Source organism: Mobula hypostoma, chromosome 10 (genome assembly GCF_963921235.1).
Source record: "Mobula hypostoma chromosome 10, sMobHyp1.1, whole genome shotgun sequence".
NCBI classification, from domain to species: Eukaryota; Metazoa; Chordata; class Chondrichthyes; order Myliobatiformes; family Myliobatidae; genus Mobula; species Mobula hypostoma.
Window position 1 is genome coordinate 11,020,430 of NC_086106.1, and position 27,110 is coordinate 11,047,539.

The following is a 27,110-nucleotide window of genomic DNA, read 5'->3' on the forward strand; positions in this document are numbered from 1 at the left end:
ATCTCTCCCTTCCTCTCGACCAAAACACAAACTCCCCTCCTGGCCATTTCCTCCTCTGACAATTGTCTGCGAGTTATTTCTTTTCTGGTTCAGGGACACAACAATAACAGGCCCAACGAGCCCAATTACAGGAGCAGCCGGAGAGCCCAACTACAATTACCATGCGACCTATTAGCCTACTATCACATACGTCTTTGGAATGTGGTAGGAAACCAAGATCACTGGAGAAAACCCATGTGCTTGCAGGGAGAAGATACAAACTCCTTGCAGAGAGCAGAGGAACTGAATCCAGGTCACTGGTGCTTGAATCATTTTTTGCTGGCTGCCATGCTAATATGGGAAATGAATCAGCTCTGTTGTGCAGACGATCCTCCAAGGGGACCACAAACTTGCCGTTGGGTTTGGAGGGTTGCATGCCTCAACGACCCGGGGGAACTCTGTTGGCTGGAGTCAGGGCTTTATGCTTTGACTCTTGGTAGGGTCAAAGGGTAGAGGCCAGGCTAAGAGTGGTCCACCAGTCCTCCAGGTTCGGGGGTTCAGCTCAGGGCTAATAACCCTGGCTGGTCAAAGTTGTTACAGAAACAGCAATAGAAACATAGGTGCAGGAGTAGGCCATTTGGCCCTTCGAGCCTGCACTGCCATTCAATATGATCATGGCTGATCATCCAACTCAGAACCCCGTACCTGCCTTCTCTCCATACCCCCTGATCCCTTTAGCCACAAGGGCCATATCTAACTCCCTCTTAAGTATAGCCAATGAACTGGCCTCAACTGTTTCCTGTGGCAGAGAATTCCACAGATTCACCACTCTCTGTGTGAAGAAGTTTTTCCTCATCTCGGTCCTAAAAGAGTTCCCCTTTATCCTCAAACTGTGACCCCTCGTTCTGGACTTCCCCAACATCGGGAACAATCTTCCTGCATCTAGCCTGTCCAATCCCTTTAGGATTTTATACGTTTCAATCAGATCCCCCCTCAATCTTCTAAATTCCAACGAGTATAAGCCTAGTTCATCCAGTCTTTCATCATATGAAAGTCCTGCCATCCCAGGAATCAATCCCAGGAATCCTTCCACATCTGAGTGAGACGGTATTCCTGAGTCTCCACCCGGAACTTGCTTGACCAACAGTAGTGAAAACCGAGCACGATGAAGGAAGCCCTGAGCACCGTCAAGACCAAGACCTCGATTGGTTTGGATGGCCAAGAACAGAGATGGAGGACTTTCGCTGCTGCCCTAAATGCCAGCGGTCAAGGTAAGCTGCTACACTTGTTGCTGATGTGTTCAGATGGATTGCTGCGCGACCGGTAGTGATTACCGGGAAGCTGTTTTGGCTCAGGGCATTAGAGTTCAAAGTTCAATCCTGACACCCTTTGCTAGGAGTTTCCACTTGTCCCCGGGGAATGTGTGGGTTTTCCCTGGGTGAACCAGTTTCCTGTCACGGTCCAAAGACGGTGCCAGTTAAAAGGCTGATTGTTCATTGTAGATTGCTGCATAATTACTGTAGGTTAACATTAGATCGGGAGCGGCTGGGCAGCATAGCTCAAGGAGATAAAAGGTCCTATTCCGAGCTGTGTTTCTAATTACATGAATAATACCGGGCAGTGATGAGGTGATAACACTGGTTGAACAGGGAAATTTCCCTGGCTGAACAGGTTTATATTTACAAGAGTTTGAGTCAACCCTTCCTTGCAGAGTTTCAGGAGTTGGCTTGGGGAGGGATTGGCGAGCTAGGATTTCTCCACACTGTACCTACGCGGCAGCCTCGGCAACGAGAACGGTAAGGAAAAGCAGCTACCTGATATTCCTCAATCCACCTGCAGATTGAAATCCCAATCCCATGATTACCACAACACACATCAAGTTGCTGGTGAACGCAGCAGGCCAGGCAGCATCTCTAGGAAGAGGTGCAGTCGACGTTTCGGGCCGAGACCCTTCGTCAGGACGTCACCCTATCTAGTCCGTTCTACATTCGGTAGGTTCCAATGAGATCCCCCCGTATTCTTCTAAATTCCAGTGAGTACAGGCCCAAAGCTGCCAAATGCTCCTCATATGTTAACCCCTTCATTCCCAGAATCATCCCCAACAGCCTCCTCTCCGATGACGACACCTCCTTTCTGAGATATGAGGCCCAAAGCCGTTGACAATACCCTAAATGCGGCCTGACTGGTGTCTTATAAAGGGAGGGAGGGAATGTCTTATAAAGGCTCAGCATTATCTCCTTGCTTTTATATTCTATTCCCCTTGAAATCTGATACAATATGGACGTTAAATTCCCAATTAGACTATTAGATTAGATTATGAGAACACTCAGTCCTCGTTTATTGTCATTTAGAAATGCATGCATTAAAAAATGATACAATGTTCCTCCGGTATGATATTACAGAAACACAAGACAGACCAAAACTAAATCTGACAAAAAACACATAATTATAACATATAGTTACAACACTGCAAAGCAATACTGTAATTTGATAAAGAGCAGACCATTGGCGCGGTAAAGTCTCAAAGTCCCGATAGCCCCAACATCTCACGTAGATGGGAGAAGGAAGAAAACTCTCCCTGCCATGAGCTTCCAGCGCCGCAAACTTGCCGATGCAGCACCCTGGAAGCACCCGACCACAGTCCGACTCTGAGTCCGTCCGAAAAATCCGAGCCTCCGACCAGCCCTCCGACACCGAGCACCGAGCACCATCTCTGCCGAGCGCTTCGACCCCGACCCTGGCAACAGGCTTTAGGCAAAGCCGAGGACTCGGGGCCTTCCCCTCCGGAGATTCCGGACCACACAGTAGCAGCGGCAGTGAAACAGGCATTTCAGAAGTTTCACCAGATGTTCCTCCGTACTCTCACGTCTATCTCCATCAAATCAGGATTGTGCACGGCATCCTACTTGACAGATAAGAGATATTCATCACCGGAGAGGCCGCGTGCGCTGCATCGCACCGCCATCTTCTCCTGCTCTTCTTTCAGCCATGACCCAGTAACACCCACATACCTATCAATCTCTAACTGTGCTACGAGATCACCTAGAAGCTTATTCCATCTTCTGCGCATACTCAAATCTCTGGCTTTTGGTTTGCATCATTTCCATCTAGGGAAAACACCTGTGTCTCCAAGTAGCTGTCTGCACACGACAGTGACCACACCACGGTACACTGTTTCGACCGCCAGGCTAAAGCGGGTGAGGGCAGCCAGCAACCTCATACCCCGGTGAGTTAGGGATGTGCCAGGCCCGGCATGCAAAACCAGCTCCAGCAGACTGCGTGGATGGGATCGACAGTGAGATCCAATGGCCAGGAGCTGGCTCAGGGAGTGAGAGCAAGTTAGGATTTGTCCGCACTCTATCTTCCCTGCAGCCCTGGTAACGAGAACAGGAAGGTACAGCACCAACCTGGTTTCCCACAATCTATTTACATATTGTGACGAGAATACACATAGATAAGATGTTAGCTGTCCTGTGTGATCAGCAGTTGGTCTGCCACCTGTCTTCAAGAGAGAGATAAGGGACACAATGAAACAGCACCTGGAGATGTGTAGAAAGCTGTCTGGAGCAGCTCCCCCTTTGAACCCTGAACTGTTTGAAGTGATGGACAGGCGATACCCCAGCAGGGGGATAAAAAGGGACCAGTTCGCTAAGGCAGGACACACACGACACCCGAGGTAACGAGACCCTGGAAGCGGTGCGCCTCTCACGAGTCGGTGGGAAGTATCGGACAACGCACAGGGTGGAAAGGTACGATCAGCGGGAACCCGGTGTGTGTCCGCCCTTGCCTGGGTGCCGGGTTCACTGCAGAGGATCGACCGCATCTGGAGGAGGGGTCACAGTCGGTGACCTCAGGTGACATCACCAAGGACCCGCCCAAATGCTGTTTGTGAGCCATCCCGCTGGTCTGTGAGTGAAGCTGTGCTGAATGATCAGTTGTTCCTATTCTGTCTCTCTTCCCCCACCTTGTCCATCGCCATGGAAACGATTACTGCGAACTGAACTACAAACTGGACTGAACTTTGAGTCATTTTGAAATTGGTCATTTATCTCTAGACAACGATAGAGCTTGATTGATGCTGTTATCTTAATTCTGTGCACATGTGTGTTTATCATTGCTGATCTGTTGCATTTATTATCCTTTCGATTACTGTGTTGCTTGTTTCTTTAATAAAACTTTCTTAGTTCTAGTAATCCAGACTCCAACTGAGTGATCCATTTCTGCTGGTTTGGCAACCCAGTTACGGGGTATGTAACAATATCAAAATGCACCATCATTACGGCAACATTGCTCTTTCTGTCACCTGTTGTAAACTTGTATCTGCAATGCTCCGTGGAGATTGAAGGGCACGACGAGGCACAGGACACATCGTGGCGGTGGTGGCCAGTGCTATCATGTTTGCTGTTGTGTGCTGGGGCAGCAGGCTGAGGGTAGCAGACACCAACAGAATCAACAAACGCATTCCTAAGGCCAGTGATGTTGTGGGGATGGAACTGGACTCTCTGACGGTGGTGTCTGAAACGAGGATGATGTCCAAGTTGCATGCCATCTTGGACAATGTCTCCCATCCACTACATAATGCACTGGTTGGGCACAGGAGTACATTCAGCCAGAGACTCATTCCACCGAGATGCAACACAGAGCATCATAGGAAGTCATTCCTGCCTGTGGCCATCAAACTTTACAACTCCTCCCTTGGAGGGTCAGACACCCTGAGCCGATAGGCTGGTCCTGGACATTTCATAATTTACTGGCATAATTTACATATTACTATTTAACTATTTATGGTTCTATTACTATTTATTATTTATGGTGCAACTGTAATGAAAACCAGTTTCCCCCGGGATCAATAAAGTATGACTCTGACTATGCATCCAAGGCAGACCCCAGCCGTGATGAATACTTGCTCCACTGGTCCTGGCCTTCCGAGGTCGAGAGAGCGGAACTGCCCCAGGACAACGGCTTTCCCACTTTGAAAACTCTCCCTCACGGATTCCCCATCATCGTCGGACCGGACAACCACCACCACATAATGTGATCACATATTGTGGTCATTTCCACCCAAGGGTTTCTGAGGAAAGGAATGAGGAAAAAAAACAATAAAGAGGAAAGAGAAGTGGAGAGAAAAATAAAAAATTATACTTCTCTAGCATTTTTTTTAAACTTCAAGACATCCCAGAGCACTTTGTGGCTAATGGAGTACTTTCAAGGCATGAAATGGGGGATGGGGGGGGTGCTGTTGTTGCATAGCAAGATCCCATTATTAGTTACCAGTACTTCTATTTTTTTTTGTTTTCTTCCTGACAGAGATACTATCTGAGGAACTGATATTGACCCCTCCGAAAGGACCACAAAGTTGTCGTTGGGTTTGGAGGCTTGCGCGCCTCAGTGACCAGGAGGTCTATGTTGGGCTGGAGTCAGGGCTCTTGGTGGGGTCACCCATGCCAAACAGGTCAAAGGGCAGAGGCCAGACTAAAAGTGGTCCACTGGTCCTCCAGGTTCAGGGTTCAGCTCAGGGCTAACAACCCTGACTGTTACGGAAACAGCAATGAAGAACCCTTCTACATCTGAGTGTGACGGTATTCCTGAGTCTCCACCCGGGACTTGCATGACTGACAGTAATGAAAACCGAGAGGAAGCTACTGACATGATGAAGGAAGCCCTGAACACCGCCAGAGATGGAGGACCTTCATTGCTGCCCAAAACGCCGTGACGTAAGTAAGCAGTGATAATTGAACCGTTACTAATGAGAATTGCCCAAATACTGTAGTGGCCATGGGATATTTGACTTCACTGAAGTTCAGTAAAGCAACATTGAAATAGTGGGTACACGTTCAACTCTTTCACTCTGCACAGTGACATCTGTAACCTCCTTCTGGCTGCCAGTAATATTTTTAGCAACAAAAAAAAAACTATGAACACTTCATATAAAAATCACTAAATGGCTCCCTTCCCTTGCCAATTCCAGAAGAAAATTTCCATATTTGTACTACTCTGAACTTCTCACCGTCAGATAGGGCTCCCCAACTCCCCAAGTGACAGAAGTACCGACCGTATCGGTGCTCCTTGAAAACCACAATAAAATAATATGTTTTTAGAGATACAGCATGGAATAGACGCTTCAAGATGCACTACCTAGCAACCCCCAATTAACCCTAGCCTAACCACAGGAGAATTTGCAATGGCCAATTAAACTACTAACAGCTAATAAACACGAAAAGGTCTATAGAACTCCAGAGTGTTACGTACCCCGTAACTGGGTTGCCAAACCAGCAGAAATGGATCACTCAGTTGGAGTCTGGAGTACTAGAACTAAGAAAGTTTTATTAAAGAAACGAGCAACACAGTAATCGAAAGGATAATAAATGCAACAGTTCAGCGATGATAAACGCACATGTGCACAGAATTAAGATAACAGCATCAATCAAGCTCTATCGTTGTCTAGGGGTAAATGACCAAATTTCAAAATGACTCAAAGTTCAGTCCAGTTCAGTTCGCAGTAATCGTTGCCATGGCGATAGACAACGTGGGGGAAGAGAGAGATAGAATAGGAACAACTGATCATTCAGCACAGCTTCACTCACAGACCAGCGATATGGCTCACAAACAGCTTTTGGGCGGGTCCTTGGTGATGTCACCTGAGGTCACCGACTGTGACCCCTTCTCTGCAGTGAACCCGGCACCCAGGCAAGGGCGGACACACACCGGGTTCCCGCTGATCGTACCTTTCCACCCTTGTCGTTGTCTGGTACTTCTCACCCACTCGTGAGAGGCGCACCGCTTCCAGGGTCTCGTTACCTCGGGTGGCGTGTGTCCTGCCTTAGCGAACCTGTCCCTTTTTATCCCCCTGCTGGGGTATCGCCTGTCCATCACTTCAAACAGTTCAGGGTTCAAAGGGGGAGCCGCTCCAGACAGCTCTCTCTCCCACATCCCTTCATTACACATCTCCAGACGCTGCTCCATTGTTCCTTATCTCTCCTTCCCCTGAGGGCAGGTGGCAGACCAACTGCTGATGCCACTGATGCTAACCCAGGCCAGCAAACATCTTAATTTTATGTGTATTCTCGTAACAAGAGCAACACACACAAAATGCTGGAGGAACTCAGCAGGCCAAGCACTGTCTATGGCAATGAATAAACAGTTGATGTTTTGGGACGAGACCCTTCCCGAGGACTGAGAAGGAAGGGGGAAGATGCCAGGATAAAAAGGTTGGAGTGGGGAGTAGGGGAGAGGACGGAGGCTAGCTGGAAAGTGATAGGTAAAGCCAGGCGGGTGGGAAAGGTCAAGGGCTAGAGAAGAAAGAATCTGAGAGGAGAGGCCACACTTGGAGTACTGTGTCCAGTTCTGGTTGCCTCACTATAGGAAGGATGTGGAAGCATTGGAAAGGGTACAGAGGAGACTTACCAGGATGCTGCCTGGTTTAGAGAGTATGCATTATGATCAGAGATTAGGAGAGCTAGGGCTTTACTCTTTGGAGAGAAGGAGGGTGAGAGGAGACATGATGGAGGTGTACAAGATAATAAGAGAAATAGATAGAGTAGACAGCCAGCGCCTCTTCCCCAGGGCACCACTGTTCACAAGAGGACATGGCTTTAAGGTAAGGGGTGAGAAGTTCAAGGGGGATATTACAGGAAGGCTTTTTACTCAGAAAGTGGTTGGTGCATGGAATGCACTGCCTGAGTCAGTGGTGGAGGCAGATACACTAGTGAAGTTTAAGAGACTACTGGACAGGTATATGGAGGAATTTAAGGTGGAGGGTTATATAAGAGGCAGGGTTTGAGGGTCGGCACAACATTGTGGGCCGAAGGGCCTGTACTGTGCTGTACTATTCGATGTTCTATGTTCTATGTTCTATGTTCTATGAAAGTGGACCATAGGGAAAAAGTGAAGGATGAGGGGACCCAGGGAGAAGAGGTTTGTTCTTCATCAAATTACGATATTGCTTGCACTGTTATATATATATGTTCTAATTATGTGGTTATTGTCAGTTTTTTTTTAGTCTTGGTTTGTCCTTTGTTTCTGTGATATCATTCTGGAGGAACATTGTATCATTTCTTAATGCATGCATTACTAAATGACAATAAAAGAGGACTGAGTGACCTTTGAACCTTTTTACAGTCGGTGGCTCACCAGGACTGGAAAGGGAGGGGAAAGAAGCAAGAATAAGAAGGTGAGGGAAGTGAAGGATGAAGTAAGAAGTCACAGTCTTGTGTGCAGTTCAGGTCACCTGGCGGTAGGAAGGATGCCATTTAAGCTGGAAGGAGTGCAGAAAAGAGTCACAAGAACGATCACTGGGACTGCAGGGCTGGCGACTGAGACTGTTTTCCCTTGAACAAAGAAAGCTGAAAAGTGACCTTATCAATATGCCTAAAACAAGAACACACAGATTTAAAAGGGAATTCCTTCACACAAAGGGTGCAGGGAATATGGAACAAGATGTCAGAGGAAGTTGTAGAGGTGGATGTGTCGAAGAGACCTTTGGACAGGTACATGGATAGGAGAATGTTTAGATGGTGGTAGGGGGGTGGTGGTTGGAATCAATACCATTAAGCAAGGGGTCCAAGGACTCCAGGTTGACAACCCCTGGTTTAGAGGGATATAGGCCCAAATGCAGACAAATGGCATCAGCTTAGGTCGACATTTTGGTCAGTTGGGCTGAATGGCCTGTGTTCGTGCTGTATGACTCTGTCACTCTGCATGTTGCTATTGACTCAAATAACAGTAACACGAGATGGGTGAAGCCACCTACTCCTCAGGGTATTAATTACTGGACCTTCTCACCGTGGGAACGTTTTCATCAGAGAGTGGGAGGAGCTAAAGATGGCACCAGTGGGCTTTGCAGACTCTGGTGACGACTTCCAGTTTGTCCATGAAACAGTTTAATCTTCTCTTCTTGCGTCTCTTTTCTTCCTTTTCAGAGAGGCTGCAGGCCTGTCGGTGTCCGTGATCTACAGCTGCAGCTCAAACTATGGTTCTTCACGGGCGGTGGGTTCTCGCTTTTGGGCTCGCTGTGCGGCCTGGAAGACGTGCGCCTTCGGGGTGCAGCCCCATGGACGACCCGGTCCCTCACCGAAGTTGCCAGCTGAAGTATCATGAGAGATTGAAGCATCCAGGCAGCAGGTGGTGTGCGTTGCTGTCGGAAGAAGGGCCCCTAGGGACCCTTTCTGAATTACTTTCATAATCTTTGAACGGTTATTCAAGTATGGATCTGAGTCATTATTATTATAATATCATATGGTAAGGTATTTTTCTTTTTTCTTCTTTTTTTTACCAACCAGCTCATTTTGGTAGTGGGGGTAGATTTTTTTTTAAATAAAATACAATTATTTTATTTTATTTCATTTCACAGTTCAATCTTTTTTTCTACGATTGATTTGTAATACAGGATACTGTGATTTAAGTGTAATGTAATTTGTATTATTTACTTGTATCCTTATGAATTTTGTATTTGTATTCATGCAATTTATATAATATCAATAAAAATATTGAAAAAGGAAGAAGGGGCCCCTGTACTCGGTCGCTCTCTCCCTCACTCAACGATGAATGAGAGTCTGTTGCTCGATTCGGGGGAACCCAACCAAGCAATGGGGCAGATTCTACCATCGAAACGGCAAGCTGCTGGTCTCCCTTGCTGTTGCTGCAGAAGTAATACCTCTCTCCCTCGCTAGTGAGAGACAGCCTGTCTGAGATGTCCAAGTGTTGGGATGGACAGTAGGTTTTTGATGGACTCCAGAACATGGTCTCTTTGGGGGGGGGGGGTCTTTGCTACTGCTGGCATTGTGGGTGGGAGGGTTGGGGCTTTTTCTGGAGCAAGTGGGGGGGGTAGGGGAAAGGGGGGTTAATGCTTTTGCTGCTGCTTGTTTGGGGGGGCTTTGGGGTTCTAACGTTTGCTGTCATTCATTCTTTGGGTTTTTCCTGTTCTGTGGATGTCTGTGGAGAACAAGAATTTCAGGTTGTATACTGTATACATTCTCTGATATTAAATGGAATCATAAGGACTGCTCAGCGATTCTCATGACCAGCTTCTTGAGGGCAATCGGGGTTGGCCGATAAACGCTGGCTCTGTCACGCTCTGAGAATGAACACTGAAAAGTACTCTTTGCAGACACTCACCACGACGACACCACCAGTCAAATCCTACTAACGAGAAGAATGCATGGGCGGTTTACTGCAGCACCATCAATCAGCAATCAGGGTTTAATTCCCCCTGCAAGGAACAGCCTCTCTACTCTCTGTACACCCATGACTGTGTCACCACTCACAGCTCCATTCTGCTAATTAAATTTGCTGATGAAACTAAATTGATCAGCCTTCTCTCAAATAATAATGAGGCAGCCTACAGAGAGGAAGTCATCACTCTGACACAGTGGTGTCAAGAAAACAACCTCTCCCTCAATGTTGCAAAAACAAAGGAGCTGGTTGTGGACTACATGAGGAATGGAGACAGGCTAACCTCTAATGACAATGGATCTGGGGTTGAGAGGGTGAACAGCTTTAAGTTCCTCAGCATACACATCACCGAGGATCTCACGTGGTCCGTCCATACCGAATGTGTGGTGAAAACAGCACAACAGTGCCTCTTTCACCTCAGACAGTTGAAGAAGTTTGGCATGAGTCCCCAAATCCTAAGGACTTTCTACAGGGGCACAATTGAGAGCATCCTGACTGGCTGCATCACTGCCTGGTATGGGAACTGTACTTCCCTCAATCGCAGGACTCTGCAGAGAGTGGTGCCGACAGCCCAGCGCATCTGTAGACGTGAACTTCCCACTACTCAGGACAGGTGCGTGAAAAGGGCCTGAAGGATCATTGGGGACCCGAGTCACCCCAACCACAAACTGTTCCAGCTGCTACCATCCGGAAACGGTGCCACAGCATTAAAGCCAGAACCAACAGGCTCCGGGACAGCGTCTTCCACCAGACTGATTAATTCACACTGATACAATTGTATTTCTAAGCTATATTGACTGTCCTGTTGTACATACCATTTATTACAAATTACTATAAATTGCACATTGCACATTTAGACGGAGACGTAACGTAAAGATTTTTACTCATGTATATGAAGGATGTAAGAAATAAAGTCATTTCAATTCAATTCGTCCCCTCTGCCATCCGATTCCTAAATGAACATTGAACCCATGAACACTACCTCACTACTTTTTTATATTTATTTTTGCACTACTTATTTAATTTAATGATATTATATATTTACAGCAGTTCAGGATTTTTTCCTATTATTATTTATTCGATTGCACTGTTGCCGCACAGACCACAAATTTCACGACATTCTGCCTGCGGTATTAAACCTGAGTCCGATTCTGAGTTTGTACGCCGTCCCCGTGACCGCGTGGGTTTCCTCCGGGTGCTCCTGTTTCCTCCCACAGCCCAAAGATGTACGGTTAGGGTTGGGGTTAGTGAGTTGTGGGCATGCTACGTTGGCGCCCTCCAGCACGATCCTTAGACTGTGTTGGTTGTTGACGCAGAACGATGCACTTCACTGTTTCGATGTGCAGGTGACAAATAAAGCTAATTTTTAAGAAAATTTTAAACTTTAATAAACAACTTTCGATATCTGAAACGAGTGATTGGACTTAAACTGAGGCAAAAGCATAATTAGGGAAGAAATTGATTAAGTTAAGATTGATTAAGGTCAGCACTACAATAAGTTCTTCTGTGATTAAAGGCTGGAGCACAGATTTGAGGTCGGTCTTCACCAACCTGGTTAATTCAGTTAAAAGAACAAAGTTACCACTGACTGATCCTGCTCTGCCCTCTGGTGGCTGGTTTGAGAATAGGCTGATGGTGCTGGGGAACAGACCAGGGAGACGTTGAAACCTCTGCAAGATGTGTGAAGTCTGTTGGGTGTCGGTCAAAAAAGGTCGCTCCAACCCTTTTGCTTGTTTAAACGCGGAGTGGGACCATTCTGTTCGGGAAGGGGCTGTGGTAACAATCCGTCTTCGTACTCGATCCCCACAATTACACACTGCGGGAGGCTCTCCTCCAGCAGGATCCTCACCAGTCCTCGGTTGTTCACGAAGGGAAGGTCCGACAGGTCCAGGCGCTTGAGGTTCCTGTGAAGAACAGACAACAGTCAAAGAGGACAAAGGAAGGGACCTAAAGCAGGAGACTCAACGCGGCTATTTAAAAGAGCAGACCTTGATATCTTGTGCATTGACTTGTAAGATAAAATATTGGCATGGAGAGCACTCTGACTGCTTGCATCACTATCTGATGTGGAAGCACCAATGCACAGGGTCGGAGAAAGGTACAGACGGTTGTAGACTTGGCCAGCTCCATCACACGCACAAGCCTCCCCACCAATGAGGACATCTTCCCAGAAGGTGGCGTCCATCATAAAGGACTCTTCGGCCAGAGGGTGGTGAATCTGTGGAATTTATTGCCACGGACGGCCGTGGAGGCCAATTCATTGGGTATGCTTAAAGCAGAGGTCGATGGGTTCTTGGTTAGTTAGGGTGTTAGTGTTAGAGTTAAAGGTCGTGAGTTCGAGCCTTGGCCAAGGTAGCGTGTCATGTCCTTGAGCAAGGCACTTAATCACACAGTGCTCTGTGACGACACCGGTGCCAAGCTGTATGGGTCCTAATGCCCTTCCCTTGGACAACATCGATGTCGTGGAGAGGGGAGACTTGCAGCATGGGCAACTGCCAGTCTTCCATACAACCTTGCCCGGGCCTGCGACCTGGAGAGTGAAGACTTTCCAGGCGCAGATCCATGGTCTCACAAGACTAACGGATGCCTTATTAGGGTGTCAGAGATTACAGGGAGAAGGCAGGAGAATGGGGGTTGAGAGAGATAATAGATCAGCCGTGGAGAGGATCGGCCCAACTCTGGTCCTATGTCTTCTGCTTTTACAGACTTAGTTCCGATGCTGTTAATTCCTCAAACCTTTGATGGGAGCAGTTAGACCGCAGCTGGAGAGCTGCCAGCGGTTCTGATTACCACCTTACAGGTAAGACGTGATTAGATTGGAGAGGATGCAGTGGAGATTGACAAGTGTGCGACCAGGTTTGGAAAACTGAATTTTATGAGGAAAAACTGGAGAGATATAAACTTGGACAGCTCCATCATGGGTATTAGCCTCCCTACTGTCGGGGACACCTTCAAAACACAGTGCTTCAAACAGCTGACATCCATCATAAAGGACTCCCACCACGCAGGAGATGCCCTCTTCTCATTACTACCATCAGAGGAGAGGCACAGGACCTGAAGACCCACGCTCAACATCTTTGGAACTGCTTCTTCCCCTCTGCCAGCAGATTACTGATCAGTCATGAACCCATAAATACCATCTCACTATTTTGGCTCACACCTCACTATTTTCCTCACCTTTAGCACTAATTATTATCTTTCAGATTTTTTATTGTAATTCTAATCATAATTTTGTATACAAAATTGAAGGGTACAGATGGGGTAACTGCAAGGAGGTTTTTTCCCACTGGGTTTGGGTGAGACTTGAACTCAAGGTCATGGGTTAAGGGTGAAAGGTGAAATATTTAAGGGGAACATGAGGGGGAACGCCTTCTCTCAGAGGGTGGAACGAGCTGCCGGCAGGAGGAGTGGATGTGGGTTCGATTTCAACATTGACGGGAGGTACATGGGTGGGAATGGTCACCACTTCACAGGTAAGTTGTGATTATATTGAGTGTGAGCACGTGGCCAAGTGGTGAAGGCATTGGACTAGCGACCTGAAGGTCGTGAGTTTGAGGCCCAGCCGAGGGAACGTGTTGTGTCCTTGAGCAAGGCACTTAACCACACATTGCTCTGCGACGACACCAGTGCCAAGCTGTATGGGTCCTAATACCCTTCCCTTGGACAACATTGGTGTCGTGGAGAGGGGAGACTTGCAGCATGGGCAACTGCCGGTCTTCCATACAACCTTGCCCAGGCCTGTGCCCTGGAGAGTGAAGACTTTCCAGGCGCAGATCCAGGGTCTCGCAAGATTAATGGATGCCTTTATATTGGAGAGGGTGCAGTGGAGATTGACAAAGATGCTGCCAGGTTTGGAGGGAAAAACTGAAGAGCTGAAAACTTAGCCAGCTCCATTTCTTGGGCACCAGCCCCTCCATCATTGACGGCACCTTCAGAACGCAATGGCACAAACAGCTGATATCCATCACTCAGCCACGACCCAGGACATGCCTGCTTCTTGTTACTACCATCAGACAGGAGGCACAGACGCAAAATTCAGGATTGTTTAATGTCATTTCCTGCGCACGGGTCTAAAGGAGAATGAAATAATTGTTGCTCTGGATCCAATGCAGCATAAAAATAAACACAAAAAGACAAAGTACACAATAATAATAATAGAAGTGGTGGCGTCCGTTAGTCTCGCGAGACCATGGACCTGCGCCTGGAAAGTCTTGTGCTGGTAGAGCCGTGTCTGTTGTGGCTTTACAGTCCCACACGGGAGTGACAGTCTCGGCTGCAGCAACTGCACTTGAAGGCGCTGTCCTCCAGTGTTGTCTTGGTGCTGTTTTTCTCGACGCGTGCGGAAATAATAAAACACAACAATAATAATAATACAACACAACAAATATAAATACATAAGATAGCTTCTATACATAGCTGTCTGTCCGTAAAGTGATGCTGGGCTGCACATAAGGTGACTGACGGTGGTGGTGGAGTTAGAGGGAGGAGGTGTTGATCAGCCTTACTGCTTGGGGGAAGTACTGTCGATGTTTTTGAGTCTGGTGGTCCTGGCGTGGATGTTACGTAGCCTCCTCCCCATGATGTTACTGGCCCTTTTCCAACACCTTTCAATATATATGTATGTGTCCTTGAAGGTGGGTAGGCTGGTACCGGTGATGTTTTGGGCAGTTTTGACTACCGGTCGTAGGCCCTTCCTGCCCGCCACAGCGCAGTTTCCACGCCGAGCAGCCGTGCAGCTTGTTAGGATGCTCTCTACTGCATATCTCCAGAGTGATGTGAGCTTGCTTGTACGAAGTTGAGCTCTCTTCAGCTTCCTCAGAAAGCAGAAGTGCTGGTGAGCTTTCTTGGCCGTGTAGGATGTGCCTGGGAACATGAAAGGTTGCGTGTGATTTACACTCCCAGGGGTTTGAAACTGCTCGTAGCTGTGCCCCCTCTGCAAAGCGGGGGGCGGTGTGACTACTGCAAGTCCTCCCGAAGTCAATAACCATCTCCTTTGTCTCGTTGACAATGAGGAAGAGGTCATGTGCCTGGCGCCAGGACCAGAGCCCTTCCGCCTCCTCTCTGTAGGCCGTCCATCATTGTTGGTGATCAGCCCCACCACTGTCGCATCGCCAGTGAACTCGATGATCTGATTACTCAGCTGTTTGGCAGAGTGTTCTCCTTCTTCGGTTGTCCATCGAAATCCGATGACGATGTCCATTCCTTTAACGGTGAGCTCTTTGATGACGATACAGTCCTATCCTGGACCCACAAGCTCTATTGCAGGTGGGACATGTATATGTGGTAGTGGTGGCAACCATGGCTGCATTTCTCCTGGCTCTCTTCTGCTGTCTTCTGGTTGTTCTTTTCACCTCCAGAATACGAACCCCGTCCCTACACAGCTGTCGCCACGTGGTACGGTCAGCAGCAACATCCTCTAGGTCCTCGGGTCTGATCTTGCACTTCCTTAAAACATTCTTCATCTCATCCTTATAACACTTCTTCGGCCCTCCAGCTGAGCGTCGACCATGATGTAGCTGGCCGTATAACACTCTGCGGGGTAGCCGACATGGGGGCATCCCGGGAATTACCTGGCATGAGCGGGTGCCTCACACTGAGATACTTGTAAAGACCAACTGCAGTATTGAGGCCATGATCACCCAGCGCCAGCTGCAGTGGCTGGGGCACGTGGTAAGGATGCCCCCCATGTCGGCAGAGTGTACAGCAGTGGGCTCAGCACCGGTGTCGAGGAGTGGCTGTGTGTCCTGACTACGTGAGGTCTGTTCAACCCAGCCAAACACCAACAGTAGTATAAGACCAAGGATTAGGAGCTCGTTCACGAAACAGGGGGCTGAAGACACACGCTGTGCTTTCTATGTCCTCCACTGTCAGATTTCCAAACGGACAATGAACCAACCCATCAACATGATTTCTGCTCTCTTTTTGAACTATTTATTTAGTCTAATTATGTGTATATATATATTTCTTATTGTAATTGATGGTACTAATATGCTGCTAACAACAAATTCCAAGATATTAAACCTGATTTTGAGGTCAGATTATTTTCCTTCAAACAAACAAGGACGGAGAGGTTACGTACAATTACGTGAGGTCTAGATCGCGGTAAAATGCCGGAGCCTATGGAGGCAGCCGCCTCTCAGGAGCCAACCAAAGGTGTTTTTTCCTTTGTTAAGAGTGTGTTTTTTTTATTGTAAGATTATACTGGACTCCAAGAATTTCGGGTACGGCCAGTCTACTGCATCAGTGAGCTGGTCGTTGATCAAAGTAGCTGATGAAGGAGCCGGCCGGCGGGTTGGAGAGGGAGGAGGGGGAGCTGACCTGGGTGCAGACCACATTGCCGCCCGCTACTCGAAGGCATTGCGGTTGGCGCGCGACGGTGGCGGGCAGTGTAACCGTGGGTGACTGCCGTGGACGCTTCACCTGCGATCGCAAGGACCCGATTGAACATTGACAATGTAAGGTGCTGCAGGCTTGTTTACCTCGGCAAGGGAGCTGTGCTGCCTCGGTTGAGGCGAGGACATGACGTCAAGCTGTGGGCTTGCCTGCTGCTGCAGTCCAGGTGAGGAGATGTAGTAGCATGGCGTCAATGTCTAACTGAGGCCTGGCCGCTCCTGTTGGTGCTGCCCTCCAGTGTTCGATCAGTGGAATGACAGGCTAGATTGCTGGGAGTTGTACCATCAATTTGCGGGACATGTCGCTCAGGGTCTTGGGCTATATATGACTATTGTGCATGACTACGTTTTTTTTGCTCGCTATTTTTTAATGTACTGTGTATGTTTTGCACCCTGGCCCCACAGGAACGCTGTTTCATTTGGCTGTATCCATAGTTGGTTGACTGATAATTAAACTGGATTTGATTTGATTTTTATATCCTAGGTAAAAGAGACCCATCTCCTGGAGCAAACAGGTCGAAGGCCAGCAGTAGTAGAAGGATTAGAGGAGAGATAGGAGAAGATGTTTTACTCACCCGGAGGGCAGTGGGGACTGAAAGTCATTGCCTGACAGGGATGGAGAGACAGAATCCCCCCCATTACATTCACAAAACATCTGGACATGTCCTTGAACATCTGTGACCTTGTGCTGGAAGGTGGACTTAGGCTCTGCAACTCTTATGTTTGACCAGCACAGATACAGCGGCCGCTTTCTGTGTTGTACGTTTCCTGATTTTACTCTGCCCAGCTAAAATTGAGTGTGCAAACCCCACAGAGGCAGCACCCAACACCAGGATTGAATTTGGGCCGCTAGAGCTCTGAGGTGGAAGATCTACCAGCAAGCATGAGGTTTCTTCTGACTGGGGCATCCATACCCCAGAGTCGTAGTCTCAGAGCACGAGATCCACCATTCAGGACAGACTGGAGAAGATATTTCTTCTCTAACAGCATGGGTTCCCAACCTTTTTTACGTCATAGAGCCTTACCATTAACAAGGGGTCCTTGGACCACAGGTTCAGAACCTCCAGCCTAAGGGATGGTGAATCTTTGCCCAAATGGATTGTGGAGGCTCAGTGAGTATATAACTGAGTGGATAGGCTTTTTCCATTGAGAGTGGGGGAGATTCAAACATGAGGACGTGAGTTGAGAGTTAAAGGGCAAAAGTTTAGGGATAACATGAGGGGGAACTTCTTTACTCAGAGAGTGGAACGAGCTTCCAGCAGAAGTGGTTGAGGCAGGTTCGATGTTGTCATTTAAAGTTAAATTGGATAGAAATATGGACAGGAAGGGAATGGAGGGTTATGGACCGAGTGCAGGTCGGTGAGACTAGGTGAGAGTAGGAGTTCGGCACGGACTAGAAGGGCCGACATGGCCTGTTTCCCTGCTGTAATTGTTATATGGTTATATATAGATGACAGAGATGATTAGAATTTTAGATAGAAGGAAATAAAGAGCGAAGATGGACCTTTAAAAGACTGGGAGATAAAATACTTCGGAGCTAATGATGGACTCTAAGACTGTGTGGTATGGGAAATGGATCAGCTCTATTGTGCAGAGGGACCTCCGAGAGGACCCCAACCTGTCATGGGGTTTGGAGGCTTGTGTGCCTCAGTGACCTGGACAGCTCTGTTGGCTGGAGTCAGGGCCTTGTGCTTTGGCTCTTGGTAGGGTCACCCATGACAGACAGGTCAAAGGGTAGAGTGGTCCACTGGTCCCCCAGGTTCGGGGGTTCAGCTCAGGGTCAACAACCCTGACTAGTCAAACAGAATAGCTACAGAATCAGCAATGAAGAATCCTTCTGCATCTGAGTGCGATGGCAGTCCTCAGTCCCTGCATGACTGACAGAAGTGAGAACTGAGGGGAAGCTACTGACATGATGAAGGAAGCCATGAACAGAGATGCAAGACGTTCATTGCTGCCCCAAACGCCAGTGGCGTTATAGGCAAAAGAGGGAGTGTGCAGCAGATGATCCCATAAGCAGGAAAGACTAGCTCCACCATAGACCCCCTCCACCAAGGACATCTTCAAGTGGCTTCCATCCTTAAGAACCCTCACCGTCCAGGTGCTTTAGGAACAGCTTCTTCCTGCACCATTATATTTCTGAATGGTCCATGAACACGACATCACTATTTTGCTCGCTCTTGTGTCAAGGATGCAAAGAGGACATAGGAATTCGTTGCCACAAAGAGCTGTGGGAGCCAGGTCACTGGGTATATTTAAAGTGGAGCTTGATAGGCTCTTGATTAGTTACGGGGAGAAGGGTTGAGAGGGATAATAAATCAGCCATGATTAAGTGGCAGAGCAGATTTGACGGGCTGAATGGGTTAATTCTACTCCTACGTTTTATGATCATATATTTTCTGTTGCAACATTATTTCTAAAGTACTGCACTGTACTGCCACTGCAGAACAACAAATTTCACGATATGTCAATGACATTATTTATTTCGTTGTTCCCGCCCCGCATGGGGTATCGGGTGACAAGCTTGGTTTTATTATGTTTTTTTTTATAAGGCCCAGTTGCTGTCTCAACACTCAACTCAACATGGATGGAAAGCGTGTAAGGAGCCCGGCTGGATTCGAACCCGGGACCATCCGCCTCGAAGTCCAGTGCACCACCGGCCGGCTTTCGATGATTTTGATTTCGATTCATTGGCTGAAGACAAAGAGGATAATTTCCTAGACTCTGAACGAGAGTCACAGGAACCTTTGTAACCTGCTAAATGTGCCGTCTTGCTGATGGAACCACGGGTTCAATATTTCATCAGCAGGATTGCAGCTCCGCAGTGTTACCCCTGGGATCAGCCTGCATTGGATACTGGAAACACACGAGACCGGATATGCTGGAAATCTGGAGCAACACACCATGGAGCTGGAAAAACCTAGTGTAAGGGTTTCTTCTTTCACGTTACCGCTAAGGTGCCGACATGGGGGGAGGGGGGCATCCTTATCACGTGCCCCAGCCACTGCAGCTGACGCTGGGTGATCATGGCCTCAATACTCCTGCAGTTGGTCTTTACAAGTATCTCAATGTGAGGCACCCGCTCGCGCCAGGTAATTCCCAGGATGCCCCCATGTCGGCTACCCCGCAGAGAATGGCTTCTCTGTACTGTAACTGCTGAGGCAGTGGTTCTCCATAGCAGCATGTTTGGGTTATAATTAGTGATAAAAGGACTTGCATTCATTTGCTAACCAATTGGGATAGATGTTATTCTTTCTGTCTGTGTGAAAGCTGTAGTTAGCACGGGTTTAGGGGAGATGGCGCGAGGAGGATGAAGAGAGAAGAGGTGGCTTGAGGAGACGGTTGCTGGACCCGCTGGGCCTGGGCTCGGGGCGGGAGCCCAGGGGTCGACGACGAGCAAAGAAGGATCAGCGAAAGGGAATCCGTGAGCTCCAACGCTTGTGCACTGGACATGTTTATGAGATTATTGGCGCCTTTTATTTGTTTTCCTTTTCTTTTATTTCTCTACTAACCCCATACTTAAATATAAAATCTTAATCGTTTAACTGTACATTGTGGACTGAATGTTATTTCGGGGTACTGATGTTACACAGGGGACACAACACGCAGTATCCACCCAAACAAGAGTGCTGAAGTTTGGCCGGGGAGGGGGTGTCACCCCCGAGATCATGCCACTAGGCAAAGCGAGTCTTACACTAGCGGATCAGGCGGCATCTATGAGCATTTCAGGTTGAGGCCCTTCATTGGGACTGGAGTCTCTGGATCGAGGCTTGGACCCACCACCTGGTTACAGAGGGACAAGAGTGTTCACACACAAAACGGGCAGCACGGAAATGCTCAGCACAACACTTTACAGCGCCAGCGACCTGGGTTCGATTCCCGTCACTGTCTGAGAGGAGTGTGCACGTTGTCCCCGTGACTGCGTGGGTTTCCTCCGGGTGCTCTGGTCTCCTCCCACAGTCCGAAGGCATACGGGTTAGTAGGTTAATCAGTCACACGGGTGTAACTGGGCGGGCGGGTGGGCTCTTTGGGCCGGAAGGGCCTGTGACCTTGCGGTACAGGACTGCGCAAAAATATGTGGCACATAGGCATCGCTGGGGTGCCTAAGACTTTTACACAATACCGTATTTTGTCAACGTGGAGCGGAGAGCGAGCTTGTAAATCTACGGATTTTGGGAATGGCAAGGTTGGAGCGCCGAGGGAGAGATGTGAGACAGGTGGCAGAGAAGGCGTGCCGGGGGGGGGAGCAGGGGTTAGTGTGGGTGCAGACACACCCAGCCCTGAGACACCAGGCAAGGTCACTTGATTCCAAATAATTGGCTTATTGATCAATACAGAATGTTTCTCTGGTGCTTCCCACTCCCTTCCCCTTTTCCCAACCGTGATTCCCCTCTCCCTGTCCCCTTCCCACTCTCAGCCCACAATAGAGACCCAGACCAGAATCAGGTTTATCAGCATTCACATATGTCATGAAATTTGTTTTTTTTTGCGGTAGCAGTACAGTGCAATATATAAAGTTACTGCAGTATTGTGCAAATGTCCTGGGCACTAGCTATATATATCTATCTGACATATATCTCTGAGACTTTTGCACAGTACTGTATCTCTTTAAAAAATTTACTATTTTATATTTTACGGGACCACTGCAGCATAGCGGTCAGCGCAACGTTATTACAGCTTGGGGTGCCAGGGTTCGGAGCTCAATCCTAAAGTCATCTGCAAGGAGCGTCTGTACGTTCTCCCTATGGAATGCAAGGGTTTCCCCCGGGTGCTCCAGTTTCCTCACACAGTCCAAATACATGCCAGTTAGTGGGTTAACTGGTCGTTGCAAAAAAAAGTCCCATGATTAGACTAGGGTTCAAATCGGGGGATTGCTGGGTGCCGCAGATTTTTGGGCTACGAGGGCCTACTCCTCACTGTATCTCAATAAATAAAATTCTGCAGGAAATCAGCAGGTCAGGCAGCAACCACGGAAGGGAATGAATGAAAACGATCACGCAGGAGAACTCTGCACTATGACGAGACCTGAGAGAAGTTCATCAAACTATGAGAGGCACAGATAGGGTAAATGGCCATAATCTTTTCTTTCCCCCAGAGAAGGAATGTCAAATTGTAGAGGATTTGTTTAAAGGTAAGAGGGGGAGAATTTTAAGGGAGATTTTACGGGACAAGTTCTTTTAGACAGAGAGAGAAAAGACATCCGTGGATGTCCGGCTGTCCCAGGATCAGATCTAATATCTATCTAATATATATCTCTGAGACTTTTGCACAGTACTGTATCTCTTTAAAAAATTTACTATTTTATATTTTGCGGCACTACTGCAGCGTAGTGCAGATATCTGCGAGAGCAGGAGACACGAGGGCCGGTCAGTCAGTGCACACGGAGTTCGGCAGTGTCGAAGGTCAATCGGAAGTCCAGAAATGAAGGCCTGAGGGCTGAATTCTGGAGGCAGGGAGCAGGGGGCTGGGCCCTGGGCCCTGGGCCCTGGACCCTGTCCTGGAGTTGGCGGTGCATGGGAGGGAGAGTGGGAGAGGCTTGTTTTGCTGTTGTTGCGTTCTGTTTTGTTGTGTTCTGCGTCGTTCTGCCCAGCGTCACGGGCTGGGTCGGTGCTCGAATGTGCAGCCGTCCCCAGCACATCCCCAGGTTGTGTTGGGTTTTAACGCAAACAACACATTTCACAGTATGTAAAGGCAAGTGGATTGTTCGATTTGGACTGGGGCGCTTTGGCAAAGACTGACTCTGCGGCCTGCATTGGTTATCGGAACGACGCTGAACTGAACTGAACACTACTGGCCTCCTGGTTTGATGTTTGATATTCTATGTGTTGTACACTCGTTTTTTGTCATTTGCGCAATTTGTTTTTTTTTTCCGCACATCGGGTGGTTGATGTTTTCTTGAATGAGTTCCGTGGTTTTTTTATGTTTCATGGCTGCCTGCGGGAGGCCGAATCTCTGAGTTGTATTCGGTATACGTACTTTGATAATAAATGTGCTTTGAGTCTGTGACTGAAATAAATCTGAATCTGAGAGGTCAAGGCATTCGTCTAGTGATCTGAAGGTCGCTAGCTCGAGCCTTGGCTGAGGCAGCGTGTTGTGTCCTTGAGCAAGGCACTTAACCACACATTGCTCTGCGACGACACTGGTGCCAAGCTGTATGGGTCCTAATGCCCTTCCCTCGGACAACATCGGTGCCGTGGAGAGGGGAGACTTGCAGCATGGGCAACTGCCGGTCTTCCATACAACCTTGCCCAGGCCTGCGCCCTGGAAACCTTCCAAGGCACAAATCCATGGTCTCACGAGACTAACGGATGCCTTTATATATAAAGGACGCCCGGAAAAGCCCTGCCGGGGTAGTGGTAGAAACAGACGTGACAGAGGCAATTAAGAGGCGTTTCCGACGGACACGTGAGCAGGAAGGGGAGGGAGGGGTTAGCACGCCCGTAAATGGCCGGCCCAACTTACTTCAGATGATGCAGCGAGGCCAGACCTCTCTCCGTGATCCTGGGGCAACCTGCCAGCCCCAGCTCTTCGAGCGACTCTCCAAACACATGCAGGCGGCTCAGGCACCAGTCATCAATGTAGGGGCAGTTGTTGAGATGCAGGTGCTTCAGCTCCTTCAAGCCCACTAAACGAGCAAAGGCATGCCACTTAGAAACAGGGGGATTTACATCACACGCTCCGTGCAGAAAGGTCTCGCACACTGTTTCACAAGAACATCACAGTCACAACTGAAGTCACAGAGTTATGCAGCAAGGCAACAAGCTCCTCAGAGCATGGAACATAGAATAGTTCAGCACAGTACAGGCCCTTCGGCCCACAATGTTGTGCCAACCCTCAAACCCTGCCTCCAATATAACCCCCCACCTTAAATTCCTCCATATACCCATCTAGTAGTCTCTTAAACTTCATTAGTGTATCTGCCTCCACCACTGACTCAGGCAGTGCATTCCACGCACCAACCACTCTCTGAGTAAAAAACCTTCCTCTAATCTCCCCCTTGAACGGGAATGGTACCGGAGGATTGGAGGGAGGTGAATGTTGTCCCCTTGTTAAAAAAAGGTAGTAGGGATAGTCTGGGTAATTATAGACCAGTGAGCCTTACATCTGTGGTGGGAAAGCTGTTGGAAAAGATTCTTAGAGATAGGATCTCTGGGCATTTAGAGAATCATGGTCTGATGGGAGATAGTCAGCATGGCTTTGTGAAGGGCAGATCGTGTCCAACAAGGCTGATAAGAGTTCTTTGAGGAGGTGACCAGGCATATAGATGAGGGTAGTGCAGTGGATGTGATCTATATGGATTTTAGTAAGGCATTTGCAAGGTTCCACACGGTAGGCTTATTCAGAAAGATGGAGTTTTTATTAACGTTAATACCCCTCCACATTACCAAGTATCCTGCCATTTACTTTGTACTCTGCCTTGGAGTTTGTCCTTCCAAAGTGTACCACCTCACACTTCTCCGGGTTGAACTCCATCTGCCACTTCTCAGCACACTTCTGCATCCTATCAATGTCTCTCTGCAATCTTCGACAATCCTCTACACTATCCACAACACCACCAACCTTTGTGTCGTCTGCAAACTTGTCAACCAACCCTTCTACCCCCACATCCAGGTCGTTAATAAAAATCACAAAAGACAAGAGGTCCCAGAACAGATCCTTGTGGGATAGGTAGATGGTCAGCATCTTTTTTTCCACATCCCTCCTGACAAGATCTCAGCTGAAAAGATTGTCTCATGCCCTTGAGGAAAGGTTAAATGAGCTAGGGCTTTTCTCCTTGGAATGAAGGAGACTGCGAGGCAACTTGATAGAGGAGTATAAGATTTGTATGTGCGAAGACAAGTCTCAGTTGTACACTGCATATGGACTTTGATAACATTGGACAACAAAGATTTTACTTTCTGAATACTTTTGGGTGTATCTAATGGATTTTGGGCAGTCGATCATGAAAATTGCCATGAAATTTCCCAATCACACACCATTTTTTTGAAATCGTCTATACTTGTTATTTCAATTCATAATTCAAGTCAGGATAACTGATGTTAAGATTAAGGAAGGCATTTTTTGTTGGTCCACAAATCAAACAGGTCATCGATGACAGGCAATTTGAAGAACTTCTAGTGGGACTGGAAAAAATCGCTTACATTCAAGGATGTTGTCGAAAATTTTCTTGGCAACTACAGAGCACCAATCTACGTGCAGCTGGCTGACAACATGCTTCAAACATACAAAACCATGAAGTGCAACATGTCACTAAAGATTAATTTTCTGCATTCCCATTTAGACTTCTTCCCTGCAAATCCTGGCACTGTCAGTGACGAACATGATGAAAGGTTTCACCAGGACACTGCGGTCATGGGGAAACGGTATCAGGGCAAGTGGAATCCATCAACGCTGGCTGATTATTATTGGACACTTAAGTGAGAAGCCTCATACACTGAGTACAAACAAAAATCATCAACAAAAGATTTTTTGCTTAGTTGAACCATTGCAAAGCGTCAGCCTTGTTATGTAATTAAACACGTTATATTCAATAAAAGTTAATTTCTCGTTTCTGCAAATTCCTATGTGACACAAGTAGTCTGAAATTATACTTGTGTTCAGCTTCAAATGGTCTATCATAAACAAAATAAAATGCTGAGGAAGCAACACTTTTGGAAAGCATTTGTTGTCCAGTGTAAATAACACTGAGGCCTCCGTCAGTCAGAGTTGACCATGGATGTTGTGTTCTAGCTGTCTAGATATGCAAGCCTGGGCAGTACGATATGGAGAGTAAGCTGTAGCAAGCTCCTCCTTTCCATTGTGGTAATGGCTAATACCACAGAATATTCTTTTAAGGTGAGTAGAGGAAAGGGGGTAACATTTTTACACAGAGTGACTGGAATGCACTGCCAGGGATGGGTGATGGTTGTGACTGATACGCTATGGACATTTAATAGACTCTCAGATAAGCACGTAGATGAAAGAAAAACAGAGTTGTGAGCTGTGAAGGTGGGTGGGGTTAGATTGATCACGGAGTAGGTTTATATACGTAGGTCAGCAGAACATTGTGGGCCAAAAGGCCTGTACTGTGTTGTACTGTTCTACGCTCTATAAAAGCAAGGCTGAGAGTCACTGATTAACCGTCGTTCCCAATTTCACTCGCCACTCACCCAAGTTCTCCAATCCGTCGTAGGTTATCGAGCAGCCGCTGGCGTCTACCGCTTCCAATGGGACCTCTTTGAAGTTGAGGAAGTCCCAGCTGAACTTTCCCTTTTTGTTTGGCCTTATCCATTCGTCCTTCCCTGCAAAGCTGCAAAAAAAAACAAACCGATGGGAATCAGAGACTACGAGGCAGACGTTAGGATCTGGAACAACACACAAAGTGTAGGAGGTTCAGGCAGCATTGTTGTACGGAGATGAACAGTCGACGATTTGGGTTGAAGACCCAAAACTTTGGGTGTTCATTTTCCTTATAGATGCTGCCTGAGCTGCTGAGTTTCTCCGGTACTTTGTGTGTTTAATATCACCAGCCTATACTGTAGAATTTGTTGTCTTTGCGGCAGCAGTACAATGTAATACATAATAATATAAAAAATTGAGTTCCATCAAGTATATATATATATATGTCTGTTACATAGTTAAGTTAAAATTAGTGCAAAGTTAACAAATAAAAAAGTAGTGAGGTAATGTTCATGGGTTCAATGTCCATTCAGGAATCGGATGGCAGAGGGGAAGAAGCTGTTCCTGAATTGCTGAGTGTGTGTCTTCAGGCTTCTGTACCTCCTTCCTGATGGTAATCATGAAAAGAGGGCATGTCCTGAACAGTGGGGTTTCCTTAATGAGGGACGAGGTCTTCCTGAAGCACCACAGCTTGAAGATATCTTGGATACAATGGAAGCTAGTACCCCTGATGGAGCTGACTAATTTTACAACTTTCTGCAACTTATTTCAGCCAAGGCCACGATGAATCCAACACAGACAGGTAGAACGTCTGTGCCCACTCAGTGACAGAACACACTGTGGTCCACGAAACCCCTCGGTTAATGGTAGTGGTCCATGACATAAAAAAGGGTTGGGCACTCCTGCTCTAGCCCGACTTCCTGACAACCCAACCCTTCAAAAGGCAAAGAAATCTGCAAAGGCAAATCCAGTGCTCAGCAGGCCAGCTGGAAATTAAACAGAATCTGTGACAGAGTGAATCGGAGTTAACATTTCAGATCAGCGAATTTCATCAGGACTGGAAGGGTGATGTGATGCACTGCTCACGGCAGCAAACACAAGACCAGTCCCTAACAGGTACATAGACAGGCGGGTGGATAAGCAGGGAATGGAGGGATATGGACGCTGTGCAGGCAAGCGGGATGAGTTTGAATTGGCATTGTGGTCGGCACAAACGTTAACGTTGTGGGTTCCTGTGCTGGACCATTCTATTGTCGGTGTAACAGGTTGTAAGTGTGTACAGGGGCAGGGTAAAAGGGGAACAGCGAGAAGTTCTTTGATAGGGTACAAAATTAAAAGATAGATGATGAGTCCCAGGCAGGAGGAACCAACCCTGGGGTGAGGGAAGATGGAGATAGCTTGGAGTTACGG

General features: G+C 47.6%; 1 protein-coding gene across 2 annotated transcripts in view; it reads right to left on the reverse strand.

The window, feature by feature from the left end:
• Positions 1-10,927: 10,927 nt before the first annotated feature.
• dmac2 (distal membrane arm assembly component 2) overlaps positions 10,928-27,110 on the reverse strand; it is a 38,655-nt gene continuing 22,472 nt past the window's right edge. For both annotated transcript variants that reach the window (XM_063061267.1, XM_063061266.1), the window contains exons 4-6: positions 25,691-25,830; positions 23,004-23,166; positions 10,928-12,053 (exon numbers count right to left, since the gene is read on the reverse strand). In XM_063061267.1, the coding sequence (XP_062917337.1) occupies positions 11,852-12,053; positions 23,004-23,166; positions 25,691-25,830 (505 nt within the window). In that variant the 3' untranslated portion in view covers positions 10,928-11,851. The remainder of the gene's footprint in view (positions 12,054-23,003; positions 23,167-25,690; positions 25,831-27,110) is intronic.